This window comes from Leopardus geoffroyi, chromosome E3, assembly GCF_018350155.1.
Source record: "Leopardus geoffroyi isolate Oge1 chromosome E3, O.geoffroyi_Oge1_pat1.0, whole genome shotgun sequence".
In the NCBI taxonomy this organism is placed as follows: Eukaryota; Metazoa; Chordata; class Mammalia; order Carnivora; family Felidae; genus Leopardus; species Leopardus geoffroyi.
Window position 1 is genome coordinate 18,236,568 of NC_059340.1, and position 16,547 is coordinate 18,253,114.

Genomic DNA, 16,547 nt, shown 5'->3' on the forward strand with positions numbered 1-16,547 from the left:
CAGTTAAGTGATTATGGCTCAGGTCATGCATTATCTCACAGTTTGTGAGTTCGAGCCCCACATCAGGCTCTGTGCTGATTGTGTAGGATGTGTTAGAATTCTCTACCCCTCCCCCAGTGGTGATCTCTCACTCTCTCAAAGTAAGTAAACCTTAAAGAAAAAAAAGTCCCAGAAAGCTTTAGTTTTTATTTATTTTTTTAATGTTTATTTCTCAGACAGAGAGAGAGAGAGAGGAGTGAGAGAGCGAGCATGAGTGGGGGAGGGGCAGAGAGAGGGAGACACAGAATCCAAAGCAAGTTCCAGGCTCTGAGCTGTCAGCACAGAGCCTGATGCGGGGCTTGAAGTTGTGAACTGTGAGATCGTGACGTGAGCCGAAGTTAGATGCTTAACCCACTGAGCCACCCAGGTGCCCCCAGAAAGCTCTAAATACACAAAAATCCCCAATTCTTCTTCGCCTAAAGATCCATCTTGACAACACACTACCACATCTTGTCTTTTCCTTGAAATGAATATCCAGGAAGCTCATACCAAAGTCACCAAGAGATGCAACCTAGAGTGTGCTCAGCAATGAGGGCAAGGCACTTGGTAGGGAAAAATCATCTCCATGGTCTCTACTACTTCTGAAAAAATACAAATGCCCAGCCCTTGCCCCCCAAAATCACAGCTTAGTATATTCTGAGATGGGGTCCCAGGAATCAATCCTTTAAAAACCTCTCAGGGAGCCGAGGTGGGGAACGCCTGGGTGGCTCAGTCAGTTGAGTGTCCGACTCTGGCTCAGGTCATAATCTCACGATTCGTGAGTTCAAGCCCAACACTGGGCTCTCTGCTGTCAGCACAGAGCCTGCTTCTGATCCTCTGTCTTCCTCTCTCTCTGCCCCTCTCCCACTCCTCTACTTGTATGCATGCACTCTCTAAAAAAAAAACAAACATTAAAAAAGAACATATTGGGGCACCTGGGTGGCTCAGTCAGTTAAGTGTCCGACTTCGGCGCAAGTCATGATCTCACAGTTCATGCGTTGGAGCCCCACATCAGGCTCTGTGTGACAGCTTGGAGCCTGGAGCCTGCTTCAGATTCTGTGTCTCCCACTCTCTCTGCCCCTCCCCCCCACACACTCTGTGTCTTTCTCACAAAAATAAACATAAAAAAAAATAACATATTAAGGGGCGCCTGGGTGGCGCAGTGGCTTAGGTGTCTGACTCCTGACTTTGGCTCAGGTCATGTTCTCATGGTTTGTGAGATTGTGCCCCATGTCAGGCTCTGTGTGGACAGCACAGAACCTGTTTGGGATTCCCTCCCCTGCTTGCACAGGAGCACGCTATCTTTCAGAAGTAAATAAATGAACATTAAAAACATTTTTTTTTAATATTTAAAAAATAATAATAAAAACAGTTTTAAATGAAAAGCTCTTCAGGGCCACCTGCCTGGTTCTGTCAGTACAGCATGAGACTCTTAATGTCAAGATCATGAACTCAAGCCCCACATTCAAGTGGGCATGGAGCCTACTTAAAAATAAATTATTTAAAAAAAAAGTAAATAAAATAAAATAGTTTTTCGGGGCACTTGGCTGGTTCAGTTGGTGTAATGTGTGATTCTTGATCGCAGGGTCATGAGTTCAAGCCCTATGTTGGGTGTAGAGCCTATTTAAAAAAAATTAAAAACCAAAAAGCTTTCCAAGTGATTCTACTATGCACTGGTGTTTGAAAAATAAGAGGTTACACCACATAGAAAGCACTTCTTACATCCATTATGCCATTTAAACCTCAGTTACTTCCTTCTCATTAACTTTCAAAAAGTGGAAAGTGAGACTCATAAGATTAAACACACTTGACTTAACAAACACAATTATTAACAAGTACTGTTAGAATTCAAACCTGTAACTGAGGAGTCCAAAGCATTTTTTTCTATGAAATCTTGTGAACCAATAAACAATCTATTCCCAACCATCAAAGGCCAACAGTAGGGGTGTGCCTGAGTGGCTAAGTTGGTTAAGCTTACGACTCTTGCTTTCAGCTCAGATCATGATCTCATGGTTTGTGAGATCAAGCCTTGCATCGGGCTCTGTGCTGACAGCAAGGAGCCTGCTTGGGATTCTCTCTCTCCCTCTCTCTACCTACCCCTCCTGTTTGCCCATGTTCTCTCTCTTCTCAAAAATAAAAATGAATAAACATGAAAAAGAAAAAAAGAAAGAAAAGGTCAACAGTAATCTGGGAAGCAGCAAAAACGTCCTTTCCCCCTACAAAAGCTCAATGGGATGAGAAACCATAGACATCATAACTATTAGCTCTGCTCTATAGATTGCCCACTCTTTTTTCACCTGCTCTAGGATATGGGTCTGCTTGCTGGCCACAGTCTCTTCCTCCTCTTCAGGGGCAGAGGGTACAGATGAGCCAGGTGGCTCTTCCAGGGGCATATCAAACAGCTCTCGGATGGTCTGCTTTGGAGAGAACAGAGGAAGAAGTGTCAGCCAATAGAATGCTGGGCCCCGGTCTACAACTATGAGATGACAGCTCTTAGAAATAGTCACAAGTGCCACTAGTTGAAAAGGCAGGTAGAGGCCAAAGCATCCTCTTTAATAAGCAGAAGTAATTCTCTCCTCCATAGGCTGGAAGATCTTAGTACCTGTTTAAAATAGGCTGTGGTGAAGTTGCCTCCCTCAATGGCCATGTCTCCCAACATTCTCTTTTGATTTGCCTTTTTTAGGATGTTCTCCTCCACTGTCCGTTCACTGATGAGTCTAGGGAGTGATGAAGGCATGTGTAAATAGCCAAATACATTAATAAAACCCTATCAGTAAAGAGGATACAACATGAGGGAAGACTAGGCAATACCTGTAGATGTGGACATCTCGGGTCTGGCCAATCCGATGACAGCGATCCTGGGCCTGAGCATCCATGGTGGGATTCCAGTCGCTGTCATAAAAAACAACAGTGTCTGCTCCTGTAAGGTTTACACCCACGCCCCCACTCCGAGTTGAAAGGATAAAGCAGAATATGCGTTTGTCTGCGTTGAATCGTTCCATCAAAGCCTAGAGAAAAAAAAAAAAGGTAGTATTAGGAGACAGAGGCCCAAAAACAGACCCAAGGCTTAGTGGGGCCCCTTCTGGGAGACAGTAGCTGAAGTAAGCCTTTGAGGGCTACAGATGCCTGGGTTACCTGTCTCTGTTCAACTCTAGTAGACCCATCCAGACGCAAGTAGAGGTGGCCGTGGTAGGTAAGAAACTGTTCCAATACATCCAGCATTCGAGTCATCTGGGTGAATATGAGCACCCGGTGGCCCTCTGCCTTGAGCTGTCGCAACAGCACTGCCAATGTTTGCAACTTCCCTAAAGAAATATGAACGGGTACAGGGAATTTGCTATAAGCTGGAATAGGGAGAACACTTAGTACTGAAAGGTTGTAGTTGAAAGCTAATAAAAGCTTTAGGCCAGGGTTTCAATTAGCCTAGGAGATCAAAAATTTAACTTTATTTTCTTCCCTTAAGGAGTCCCCTCTTTAGTCTGCTCCTTTCTTGGACCCATGGGGGAAAAAAAGGAATCCTCAATGGTGGTACTACAATGAATTATGCCAGCTGAAACAGATAGATTTATAGGACAAATGTCAACAACACCAGCTGGCAGTCATGGCTAACATACAGGGATTGAAGAGCACTGAGATCAGAACCAGGGAGAGAGGATCTTATGAGGTTATCTAGTTAAACCTCCCATCAAACATAAAAGTTAACTTCTATAACATTTCTGATTAATCATTTTGAATGCTTTTAATAGACTTTCAATTGATCTACTCTAAATGGGTTCATACGTTACAAAATTATTTTCTTTACTAAAATACTTATCGAAGGGCGCCTGGGTGGCTCAGTCAGTTAAGCACCCGACTTAAGTTCAGGTCATGATCTCATAGTCTGTGAGTTTGAGCCCCACGTCAGGCTCTGTGATGACAGCTCGGAGCCTGGAACCTGCTTCCAAGTCTGTGTCTCCCTCTCTCTCTCTGTCCCTCCCCCACTCATGCTCTGTCTCTCCCGCTCTCAAAAATACACATTAAAAATAATTTTTTAATATTAAAAAAATAAAATGTTTGAGTACACATTGATAAAAATTTTGTTGTCTGATGTTCTAAAGCATTTAAGAAATTCCCAAAAAACGTTACTACAGAAATATTAAGGGGCGCCTGGGTGGCTCAAGTCCGTTAAGCATCCAACTCTTGATTTGGCTCAGGTTGTAATCTCACATTTTGTGGAGCTCTGCACTGACAGCGAGGAGTCCGCTGGGGATTCTCTTTCTCTCCTCTCTCTCTCTCCCCCTGCTTGTGCTCTCGCTCTCAAAAGTGAATAAACACTTTTATTCATTTTTGAGAGAGAGAGATAGAGGGAGAGAGGGAGAGAGGGAGAGAGGGAGAGGGAGAGAGAGAGATAGGGAGAGAGAGAGATAGAGAGAGAGAGAGAGAGAGAGAGAGAGAGAGAGAGAGAGGGAGAGGGACAGAATGAGCAGGGGAGGGGCAGAGAGGGAGACACAGAATCTGAAGCAGGCTTCAAGATCCAAGGTGTCAGCACAGAGCCCAAAGCAGGGCTCCAACTCACAAACCATGAGATCATGACCTGAGCTGAAGTCAGACGCTTAACCAACTAAACCACCCAGGCGCCCCAATGAACATTTTTTTTTAAAAGAAAGAAATATCTCTGCAGTGTTGTGGCAGAAACAATTCACTCCTGTGTCCAAAAGACATTCTTGCTTAACAGAACCTGATTTAACACTGTGGACACCTGGCAGAGAGCCCTTGATCCCAGAGAGCCCCAACCAATCCTAAAAGATAAATCATGATTGGTCTAAATGAGCCACAGTTCCTCTTTGCCATTTCCCTTTTTTTAGTGATTAATCTAGGGATGGGCAAAGGGCCCAATTTAAGCCAATGAGTTGTGAAGCACAGTCAGCGGGGAGAACTCGGCCCTCCACCCTGCAAAAAAGAGAAACTTGCTTAGAGTCTTTGTCTCAACCCCTGCTTCTTGCTCAAAGCATTGCTGTGCTCCCTGGAGTTATGGCAGCCATGGTAAGACCATTAAGAAATAAACATGAGAGTACAAAGATAAAAGCTAAGGATGATAAGCAATGGAGAAAGACCAGAAGGTTCATGGGTCCATGAAAACACCAGTTAAGCTGAGCCAGTCATATACCACTATTCTCAGAATTTCTCATTAAGTAAACACTAAATGTTCTTGTGGTTTAAGCCACTATTGGTCGGTTTTCTCTTACTTGCAGTCAAATGCATCCTAACCAAAACCAAGAAAAAAGTTCCTTGTGTTTTTCCAAAAGAAAAACTGGTTACCATGCAGTCTTGTACCACCACACACCTTTCCCCACGAATCTGAAAACTCTGTTGTACTATCTTATCTGTCACTGTATCCCAAATAGTTAGCAAAATACAACAGATATTCACAAAATAATCACTGAATCAATGAATAAATGAGTTAGCACACATTTTCAACTTTCATCAAATTCACAAATGCCAAGAATATAGCATAAAGGCCTACATTTCTGTCTTGCCTATAAGCATAACCTAAACAACTGTCTAATGTTTAATGAAATTCACAAAGACCTCATGTACAGCAGCTCTCTGAAGTAGCAGTATCGCTACTAAAAGAAGGGAAGAAGTCAAGGGATCCTCACTGGACAATGAACTTACCACAATCATACTGGATGAGCCTCAAGTCAGGGAACTGGGTGCGCATGTTACACACAATACGGTGCAAGGGGCGAGCCCGGGGCCAGAGCTCACAGGCCAACTGCTCCTGGAAGGCTGCCTGACGTGGGGCCAGCCAAGGAGGTGGGTGGCAGGCATGCAGGGAAGGGGGAGGTGCCTCCACAGGAGGCATGACAAAGATGAACCTGTGAAGAAAGAAGGCAAGCAGTATAAAAGGTGGAATTCTGAAAGGCCCCAGAAGTGCACCTTCACCAGCCCTAACCACTACATCCACTCAGAGGCCCCAAGACCCGCTTCCCATTAACACTTAGCCCTGCCAACCTCTCAATGATTTCTGACAGCTGGTCTAGTCGTTGCTGGGGAAACAGTACAGCCTGGCGGGCAGCCTCGGTATAAGTCCAAAAGGTGGGGTGGCTGGGGCCAGGAGAACGAGGGCCGATGGGGCTGGCAACAGGTTGGGGCAGGGTACAGAAATCCAGGACTTCAGTCCCATACACAGGTGCCAGGGCCCCATGAGCCTCACTAAGTTGGAAAATCCGTTCCAGGCGTTCAGACCGCTGCCGCTTCCGCTTTTCCTCCAGAGAGTCCTGGGATGAGGAAAAATACACACACACACACACACACAGAAAATGTAATCAGTATCCTCACAGAAAACCTGACCATTCCTCCCCGAATTAACCATAACTCATGTAAACTGTAAGACTCAAAATTACGTTATGTTTTTAGTGGTTTTCCAAGTTGTCAATAATGAATGTTATACCTCTCATAAGGTTAAATGAAGTAACTTCTCTGCAAGAAAAAACTGATCTTCCCTTGTATGCTACCAAAGCAGAATGCCTGAATATTTAAAATTAAGACCTGCATATCCAACAAGCTTATAAAATAGAGGATTTCTGGGAATTTTCTTAAATAACTCTGCAACACTCAAGTTAATTTACTTCCTTGAAGTGGATCCAAAACAATTATTAAAAGCCTTCCTCAAATTCCTGACCAGGACACAGAGGGGCTAATCAAATCCATGGCAGGTTTCTGCCAAGGGCCAGACTGGAATGGGGTAGGATGGCAACAGCTAATCAGACATCTAGGTATCATCACCCTAAGAGAGAAAAGGGGAGTGCCCTGGCAGATAGGAAATCTATAGAACTTTGATCCAGCTCTTCCCCCATCACTAGCATTTTCGGTTTCACAGGTTGTGACAGAACTCTTTTCTGCAGCACTTACCACATTTGTATGATTCTTTGATTAATGTTTTCTATCCACGAAACTGTAGCCCCATATTAACACAAAACATATTTGATTTTGCTATTCTCACCCACTATCTAGCTGTTATCTGGCACCCAGTAGGCTGTCAATAAATAGTTGTTATTAGAATGAACAGATGAAGGAGGCTGGATCCTAGCAGACAGTCCTGAATAAAAGTAGTGTCCCAAATTTCCCTTCTTGACTATTCCCTTTAAACTTGACCTCTTGGCTCCTGGTGATCAAAGTGAAAAAGGAAAGCATCCTAGCAGAACAGGCCAGGGTCTCAAGAGTAGTAGCAAAGAAGAAAACATTTGCAAATCATATTTCTGAGAAGCTATTTGTATTCAGAATATATAAAGAATTCTTTCAAATAAAATAAAATAAAATAAAATAACCCAATTAAAAAGGGCAGGGGTGCCTGGCTGGCTCAGTCACTAGGGCATGTGACACTTGGTCTCAGGGTCTTGAGTTCAAAACCACATTGAGTATAGACATTACTTAAAAAAAAAAAAAAAAAAAAAAGAGGGACGCCTGGGTGGCGCAGTCGGTTGAGCGTCCGACTTCAGCCAGGTCACGATCTCGCGGTCCGTGAGTTTGAGCCCCGCGTCAGGCTCTGGGCTGATGGCTCGGAGCCTGGAGCCTGTTTCTGATTCTGTGTCTCCCTCTCTCTCTGCCCCTCCCCCGTTCATGCTCTGTCTCTCTCTGTCCCAAAAATAAATAAACGTTGAAAAAAAAAAAATTTAAAAAAAAAAAAAAAAAAAGAAAAGTAATTCAAAAAAATTATAAAAATTTAAAAAATAAAAATCAAGGGTGCCTGGGTGGCTCAGTTGGTTAAGCATTCTTTGGCTTAACTTTGGCTCAGTCATGATCTCGCAGTTCACAAGTTCAAGCCCTGCATCAGGCTCTATGCTGACAGCTCAGAGCCTGGAGACTGCTTCAAATTGTGTCTTCCCCTCTGCCTCTTTCTTGTTTGCACTCTCTCCCTCAAAAATAAACATTAAAAAAAATTAAAAATAATGCACAGGATCTGAATATCTAACATTTCTTCAAAGAAGATACACAATGGCCAACCACTGAAAAGATGCTCAACATCATTAGCGATAGCGATTAAGAAAACACAAATCAAAGGGGTGCCTGGATGGCTCAGTTGGTTAAGCATCCAACCTCAGCCTAGGCCACGATCTTGCAATTTGTGAGTTTGAGCCCCATGTCGGGCTCTGTGCTGACAGCTTGGAGCCTGGAGCCTGCTTCAGATTCTGTCTCCCTCTCTCTCTCTCCTCCTCTCCTGCTCATGCTGTCTCTCTCTGTGTCTCAAAAATAAATAAATGTTAAAAAAAAAAAATTTTTTTTTAAAAGAAAGAAAACACAAATCAAAACCACAAGATACCACTTCACATCCACTAGGATAGCTATGTTGGCAAAAATGTGGGGAACTTGAAACACTTATATCCTGCCAGTGGGAATGTAAAGTGGTACAGCTGCTTTGAAAAACAGTTTGGTAGTCCTCAGTTAAACACAGTTACTATCTGACCCAGCAATTCTGTTCCTGGCATACATCCAATAGAACTGAAAGCATATGAAAGACACAAAATCTTACACATGAATGTTCATAGCAGTATTATTCATAAGAGCCGAAGTGTAAAAATAATCCAAGTGACCCCATCAATTGATGAATAGGCATATTAAATGTATATCCACACGATGGAATATTATTCAACAACAAAAAAAGGAAGTACCAACGTATGTTACAATGTGGACGAGCCCCAAAAACCCTAAGCTAAATGAAAAAAGCTAGTCACAAAAGACCATACACCATACGACTCCATAAGCAAATCTAAAGAGACAGAAAGTAATGGTTGCCAAAGGTTAGGAGAGATGGAATGGCTGGAAGATGATGGCTAAGGATGTGGGGTTTCTTTTTAGGAACATGCAAATGTTTTATAGTTGACTGCAATGATGGTTGCACGTATGTGAATATACTAAAAGCCACTAGACTGTACACTTTACGTGGATTAGTTGTATGGTATGTAATCTTTATCTCAAGCTGCTTAAAGAAAAAAAGCGTTAAGAAGCTTCTACCTACTTGCAGAGCAAACAAAATTTAACATACACCATAGGGTTACCACCCTTGGGCAAGAATCTAGCTCTCTTCTACTTTGAACAAGCCAGACAAACCTGACAGCATTAGAAAAAGATGAAAGGTGGAGTCAGTGGCACTGATGGAGTGGGCGACTGGGGATAAGGCAAAGAATAAGAAGCAGCTCTGAAAATAAAGGGAGGGGCACCTGGGTGGCTAAGTTGGTTAAGCCTCTGACTCTTGATTTCAGCTCAGGTCATCATCTCACAATTTGTGAGTTCGAGCCCTCCAGCGGGCTCTGCACTGACAGTGCAGAACCTGCTTGCGATTCTCTCTCTACCCCTCCCTCTGTCCCTCCCTACTCCATCTCTCTCAAAATAAATAAACTTAAAAAAAGAAAACAAAAAAAAAAAAAGGGAAGAAAAAAAGAAAAAGACAAAGAAGGCCTGGAACGATTTTTTAGATCTTTTTTCCTCTTAGTTCCTGTGTTATTTACTCTCATTTGAACTGTAAGCTGAACTTAACCAAACATATACGGAACCATACATATGACAGGAAAAAAAACAGCTATCACAAAGCTCATGAAAGGACAGGGAACAGAGTTCTTTTATTGCCCACTTAATCACCTTGAAGGTTTAAAAAAAAAACAAAAAACATGACCATCACTCAGAGGATCATCTTTAGGGAACTGTATTCCATGACTTCCCTCAGAAATTCAAATACTTCATAAACGCAATGGTTCTAGCAACCAAAAAAAGTCTATCTCTGGGGAATGCCTCCTGTGTGGAAAGGAGAAAGCAACAGAGTCAGCACATCTGAGTTTTCACAACTCATGTAACCTTTATAATTTATAACATCATATAGTGGTCTAGTTTCTTCATCTATAAGATGGGGCAATTAGATGCCAACACTAACTCGACAGTGAGCAAGTACCAAAAAGACCAATAATAACGAGACAGCCTTGAACGTATCAGTAATTCATAGTTGTAAAAGCACATTAGGGAGGCACCTGGGTGGCTCAATTGGTTGGGGATCTGACTCTTGATTTTGGCTCAGGTCATGATCTCATGGTTTTTGAGTTCAGGCCCCACATCAGGCTTTGTACTGACAGCATGGAGCCTGCTTGGGATTCTCTCTCTCTGCCTCCCTTGTGCACATGCTATCTCTCTCTCAAAATAAATACAAATTTTAAAAGTATTTAAAATAAATAAATAAAGGCACATTAGGTCCTCAGGTACCCCTCTGAGAAAGGCAGAATATGGATTATTATTTTTTAAATGTTTATTTTTGAGAGAGAGACAAGAGTGCAAACAGGGGAGGGGCAGAGGGAGACACAGAATCCGAAGCAGGCTCCAGGCTCTGAGCTGTCAGCACAGAGCCCGATGTGGGGCCTGACTCCACAAATGGTGAGATCATGACCTGAACCAAAGTCAGACGCTTAACCAACTGAGCCACCATGCCAGAATATGGATTATTATTCCCATTATACAGATAAGAGTACAAGCCCAGGGACTTGTCCAACCACACACTCAAGCATCAGGTTTACAAAACTAGGCTTTGTAATTTACCAAGATAAAAATGACATTATTCTATTCCATCCACTCTACCAACACTCCAAAGAAACCGAACTGCCTTCCCTCTCCTTTGAGGCAATAACACTTACCAGATAGAAAGGGGAACGAGGTGGTGGCGGGGGTTGGCGTCGAGGCCGGGGACCACTGAACGAGGTAGCAGTGGAAGGAGGGCTGGGGGGACCAGGGCGCAACGTCAGTGTCTCAGGCTCATCCTTGGGAACAGGCAGCCGGGATACCATGGTGACAGGCAAGGGAGCAGCGCCAGATGCCGAAACCACAAGGGAAGATGCCTGGGAAGCTGGGGCCTGTGTTGAGACTGGGGCCAGCGCCAGAGTCTGGGCTGCAGCTGGACCCAAGGTGGGCACTGGAACTGGGGCAGGGCTCAAGGTCAATGTTTGCACTGAAGCTGGGGTTAGGAGTGAAGCAGATGACGATACCGGAGCCAAAGTCAGCGTGTGAGCTGGGGCTGGGCCCACTGGAGAAACTGGCGTCAAAGGGGGAGCCAGAGACAGCGTCTGAGATGGACCCAGTGGTGGTCCTGGTGCCAAAGACAGTGTCTGGGCTGGAGTTGGTACTAGGGATGACGCTGGAGTCAATGACAATGTCTGAGCTGGAAAAGGCCCCTGAGGGTTCCCCATTCCCAAAGAGAGGGTCTGAGATGGAGATGAGCCCCCAAGGGTGGATGCTAAAGTTGGGGCTAAGGCCAGTGTCTGTGTAGAAGCCGGGCTTGGGAGAGGTGACGGAACAGGGGCTGGTACCATAGTCTGAGTTGATGATGGAGCCAACACAGGAGCTGGGGCTGGCACCAGTGAAGAAGCCGAAGCTAAAGGAGTTCCTGGAGTAGATGAAGAAGCTAGAACTGGAACCGGAGTCTGCGATGGAGCCAGGACAGGAGCAGGACCTGGCGATGGGGCCAGGACTGGAAGAGGAGCCAGCGAAGGAGCTGGAGAAGGAGCCAGGATTGCTGTCTGTGGAGCCACCATGGGAGCCAGAGAGGTGGCTAGAGCCTGAGATGCAGAAGGTGCTGGAGCCAGAAGGGAAGCCTGAGCTGGAGCTGGATTTGGTGCTGCCGGAAAAGGGCTGGCCAGAGCAGAAGCTGGTACCAATACAGGTGAACATGCTGGGGCCATGGCTGAGTTCAACCCTGGAACATGTGAAGAGGCTGGAGCCAACAACAGAGGGTGACCAGTTGCCTGAGATGAAGACAGGGATGGAGTTGTGGCCAAACCCAGAGTCAAAGCTGACGCTGATGGGGAAGCCCCAGCTGGTGCCAAAGAGGGAGGTCCAGGAGTCGCTGAGACAACAGGTGCCAGTGTTGGAGTCACATTGGTCAACAGAGCCGGGCCAGAGGCCGAAACAGGCAAGGAGGCCGAAATGGGGATGGTGAGTGGAGCTGAGGCCGGGGCAGGAGGCGTGGTAGAGACAGAGATGGGAAGTGAAGATGACACTGGGATGGAGACCGTAGAGGACACAGGACTAGCAAGGGGAGAGGAATTGGGAACCGGCATTGGAGAAGCTGGCCCAGGGAGTGGGGACTGCACGGGGAGAGGAGAAGAGATGGTCAAGGGAGCAGCTCCGGGTGCTGAAGCTGTGGAGACAGAGCATGAGTTAGCCCCAGAATTCTTTTCTTGCCCTATTATCTTTTCCCTTACCCCCACACTTCACATGTTTCCCAGAAAACATTCACTCCCACACCATGAAGTCAAAGATTCAAGGAATCTGACAATTTAACATTTCCTTTCCCTCCAATGTTCTAAGAAGTAAATTCTAAAATGAGGCAAGGGCTCACCAGCCTAGTTCTGGGGCCTACTACAAAGCAAGTCAGTATGCTGTTAAACAAGGAATCTGTTGTGACTAAGAAACCCCTCGGGGCCACCCTATCTCCATTCCTGGCAAAAACATCTGCTCTTAAGCCACCTGGACTCACCACTGACTTCAGGCGAAGGACTGTGGACCAGCTTGAGAAGGGGCCTCACCAGAGTGGACGTGGGAATGGGGGCTCGGGCAGTACCCAGAGTAGGTGTGGGTAGCCGGCCAGGGGTTAACGTGGGGCGTGGAGTCAACACAGCTGGAAGCCCAGAGCTTGGAGGCCGGGGTGCTGGGGCCAACGGAGGAACAGGAGTCAGTCCATCCCGAGGGGCCTGTCTCACTACAATCTTCACCACGCCTGTATTATTCACCATGGTTGGTGGCACTGCAAGAGGAAGCTACATTGAGGGGAAGGTAGAAAAGAAACAAGAGACCCAAAGGATGGAAGAAGTCCAGGGGCAGGAGAGGGCAGCAGACAGATACTGGAGATACTAACAAGGGAAAACAACATTGAGGGAAGGCTGGACAGACAGTAGCCCAGGGCATGCCTGAAAAGACCAAGGCCAGCAAGGGCTAAGTAAATAGGAAGGCCAGGCGCCTCACCCTGGTTAGCAGCAAGCGGAAGGCTGAGGCCAGTGGGGGCAAGGGTGGTGCTGGGGGTCGAAGAAGGCAGCACAGAGACAGGGGTGGGGCCAGGGGTCGGGGCCACGGCCTGGATGAGAGCCACATGGGCAGGCTGGCTGATGAGGTGGTGCTGCCCCCCTGCTGACACCAGGTGCACCACATTCCCTGGGTTAAGGGAAGAGAGAAAGAAAGAGAAGCAGCTATCAGCCTGAGGAGGGTAGAGGCAAGGGCAAGAGGAAAAGGAAAAAACAGAGAGGGGATAACTTCTCTAGAATGACCTCATCCCTTTTTCAAAAGACCCCTTCCAAACATTCCCCTGGGCCCCACCCACCAAAAGCTCGGGAAAGAAACATAAAGGCTGACGTTTGAAAAGAGCAACAAAAACAGAGACAAGGAAGTGGAGAAAAAAGGCAGGACAGGGGGTGGGTTTTACCTACTTTGCAGCGGGCGGGGCTGCCCCACAGCAAGCTGGCGCACCTGCGCACCAGTCAAAGTCAGCTTGTTGCCCTGGATCTGGAAGGTGAGAGGTTTGCTTCCCCCTGCACTAGCCACTGGACGCTGTGCCAGTGAGGCCAACTGCCCGATGCTGACCACTTCGCCTGCTAGGAACAAAGAAAGAGTCTAATGTAAACAAGGGTCATCCTAATGCCCCTTCACCTGATGAGGCACAAGCCTCCAATTCCTCCAATCCTCCCCCTTAATTTATCAGGTTCCAACAAACTCAGCCTTTGATGTGCTACTCCTTCCAATCCCACTTGTTTGCCTAGAATCTCCTTTACGTCCTCTAATGGTCTGCCACCATGCTGAGTTTATCACCACTCCCAACTCTGTGCTGCTCTTTTACCTCAGATAACTTTCTGCTGCTAGGTTTATCACAATTTACACATCTCTGTGTCATCTCCCTTATCAGCCTCAGGACTCGACAGCTCTTACTTGATTATGAATTTCCAGCATATGGCAAAATGCTTTATGTACATTAGCTACCTAAAATTTTCTTTCACATTTCCTGGCTTTTCTGCAACCCTGTGGCACATAAACCTTCCTGCCATCTCAAGTCTTTCATTCACAGACTCCTAAGAACTTACAGGGCAGGCGAGCTTGCATATCAGGAGACAGGATGAGGCGCTGTGGCGCAGGAGTAGTAGTCGGCACTGCCGTGGTGGGAGCAGCGGCTGCGGCGGTAGAGGTGGTGGTGGCGGCAGAAGGGAAAGTGTAGCCCGGTGGCACTGTCAGAGGCTTCAACAGGCTGGATGAGCCTGGAGGTGGGGCAGGGCTTAGGCGAACAGGAGCAGGTGGGGCTGGCTTTAGGGACAGGGTTGGTGTAGGAGGCCTTGAGGTCCCACTCAGGACCCCCAGGGGGGATGGCAACACTGTAGACACAAAGCAAACACCTGTCAGATATACCCTAACTAGAGCCTTAGCCTGCTCCCAAAAGCCTCCATGCACGCTGCCAACCCATCAAACAGCACACCTATCTCCAATCCAGCTTCCTCATCACTCCCAATTTCATTATTTCTTCCCCAATCTGAATAATATACATGAGGTACTCCCCAGCATCTTAGCTCCCTGGTAACTCACCCTGGGGCAGAGGCGCACTGTTTGGCTGCAGTGGAGGCAACACAACGGGGCCAGGAGGCCGCGATGTCGGAATAAGTGGGGGCCCAACAGGCGAGGCTGACACCATCAGTGGTGCTGGCAGCACTGGGGGGGTTGGGCCAGGTGGGGGCTGGGTGGAGAGCTCAGGGCCTGGAGGGGGTCGGACCGGGACAGGGCCCAAGGGGGTCCGTGGGCTATTGACCACCACCACTGTCCGGCCTTCTTGCTTGGGCACTGGCTGCAGCATCCTATGAGGACAAAAAGAAGAAGGTTGGTAGGGAGAGAAGGAGAATAAGGTATAGGGGAAAAAAAAGGAACAAGGAAAATGAGGCAGAAATATATGACAAGGTAACAAAAGCAAAGGGGGTAAAGGGAAAGGACACAAAGGAGAAAAAGGGAAAGAAACTTGAGATGACTGAAAAGCACCAAGCAAAGAAATGGAGAAAGATCAGTGACAAACATGAGGGCCCCTCCCAGTTCCCTCTTCTAGTTATTCTCTCCCCCAAATCCTTCACAGTATTTTGCATCAATCCCACATAAACATTCCAGCCTAGCCTCCAACTCTCTCCTTTCCACCCCAATTTCTGCCCCCAGCCAGCTTTAGCCACTTTTTCTAGGAACCCATCCCTTTATCCCTCAGCCCTGGTACCTGTTGACCTTCATCTTGACTGGTTTGGGCCGGGGTGGGGGGTCAGGAGCAGTAGCCACCTCTAGCAGTACCCGGCGGGAGAGGCGGTGCCGGGGTAGAAATGTGTCAGCCTCATATCTAGAGACACGACCCTCCAGGCCAATAAGATCAAACCGACCCATGTCTATCCGCTGGTACAAGAAGGAACACAAAAGCATGGTGTCAAAGGGACCAATATGGCAATGATTTCTTGGATATGACACCAATAGCACAGGCAACAAAAGAAAAAAAACTGATAAACTGCACTGCGTCAAAGGATCCTATTGACAGAGTGAAAAGACGAGCCATAGCATGGGACAAAATATTTGCAAATCATGTACCTCATAAGGGGTTAATATCCAGAACATATAAAGAACTCCTACAACTCAACTAAGTGTAATTTAAAAATTGTCCAATTAAAAAATTGACAAATATCTTGAGTAGACCTTTCTCCAAAGGAAATATACAGTAAGTACATGAAAAGATGCTCAACATCACTAATCATTGGGAAATGCAAATCAAAACCACCACAAGGGGGTACCCTCACCTCACACCCATTAAAAAGATAGCTATTATAATAAAACAGAAAATAAAAGGTGCTGGCAATGATATTGATAAACTAGAACCTTTGTGTACTTCTGGTGGGAATGTGAAATGGAGAAAGCGCTATGGAAAACACTATGGAAATTCCTCAAAACATTAAAAATAAAACTACCATATGATCCAGCAATTCAGTGTCTGGGTATGTACCCAAAAGAATTGAAAGTAGGGACTCACACTGATATTTGTATACCCACGTTCACAGTAACATTATTTGTAATAATGAGAAGATGAAAATAACCCAGCTGTCCCTTGATAAATAAACAAATAAACAAAATGCAATATATATACACACACATATGTGTGACTACACATAGATATACAAAGATACAGAACAGAATTATCCAACTTAAACAAAGAAGCAAATTCTGACACATACTACAACGTGGATGGACCTGAAAGACATTTTGCTAAGAGAAATAAGCCAGTCACAAAAGAACAAATACTATATGATTCTATTTAATAGTCAAACTTCTACAAAGTACAATGGTGGCTGCCAAGGGCTGGAGGAAAGGGGAGAATACAGAGTTACTATTAGTGTGTATGGTGTTTCAATCTGGAAAGATCAGAAAAGTGTTGAAGTTGGATGGTGGCAGCAGTTGCATAATAATGTGAATGTACTCATGCCACTAATCATATGCTTAAAAATGAGTAAAATGGTAAAACC

General features: G+C 45.9%; 1 protein-coding gene across 4 annotated transcripts in view; it reads right to left on the minus strand.

Moving 5' to 3' along the window:
• Nucleotides 1–16,547, minus strand: part of LOC123588897 (Snf2 related CREBBP activator protein) — a 35,860-nt gene that overhangs the window by 4,866 nt on the left and 14,447 nt on the right. For 2 of the 4 annotated variants that reach the window (XM_045460272.1, XM_045460270.1), the window contains exons 19-31: nt 15,263–15,432; nt 14,596–14,861; nt 14,103–14,387; nt 13,455–13,619; nt 12,997–13,182; nt 12,512–12,778; nt 10,674–12,172; nt 6,013–6,278; nt 5,674–5,876; nt 3,154–3,323; nt 2,830–3,026; nt 2,621–2,735; nt 2,316–2,435 (exon numbers count right to left, since the gene is read on the minus strand). In XM_045460272.1, coding sequence (XP_045316228.1) covers nt 2,316–2,435; nt 2,621–2,735; nt 2,830–3,026; nt 3,154–3,323; nt 5,674–5,876; nt 6,013–6,278; nt 10,674–12,172; nt 12,512–12,778; nt 12,997–13,182; nt 13,455–13,619; nt 14,103–14,387; nt 14,596–14,861; nt 15,263–15,432 — 3,909 coding nt within the window. The remainder of the gene's footprint in view (nt 1–2,315; nt 2,436–2,620; nt 2,736–2,829; nt 3,027–3,153; nt 3,324–5,673; nt 5,877–6,012; nt 6,279–10,673; nt 12,173–12,511; nt 12,779–12,996; nt 13,183–13,454; nt 13,620–14,102; nt 14,388–14,595; nt 14,862–15,262; nt 15,433–16,547) is intronic. The other 2 variants (XM_045460273.1, XM_045460274.1) reach the window with 2 other exon arrangements.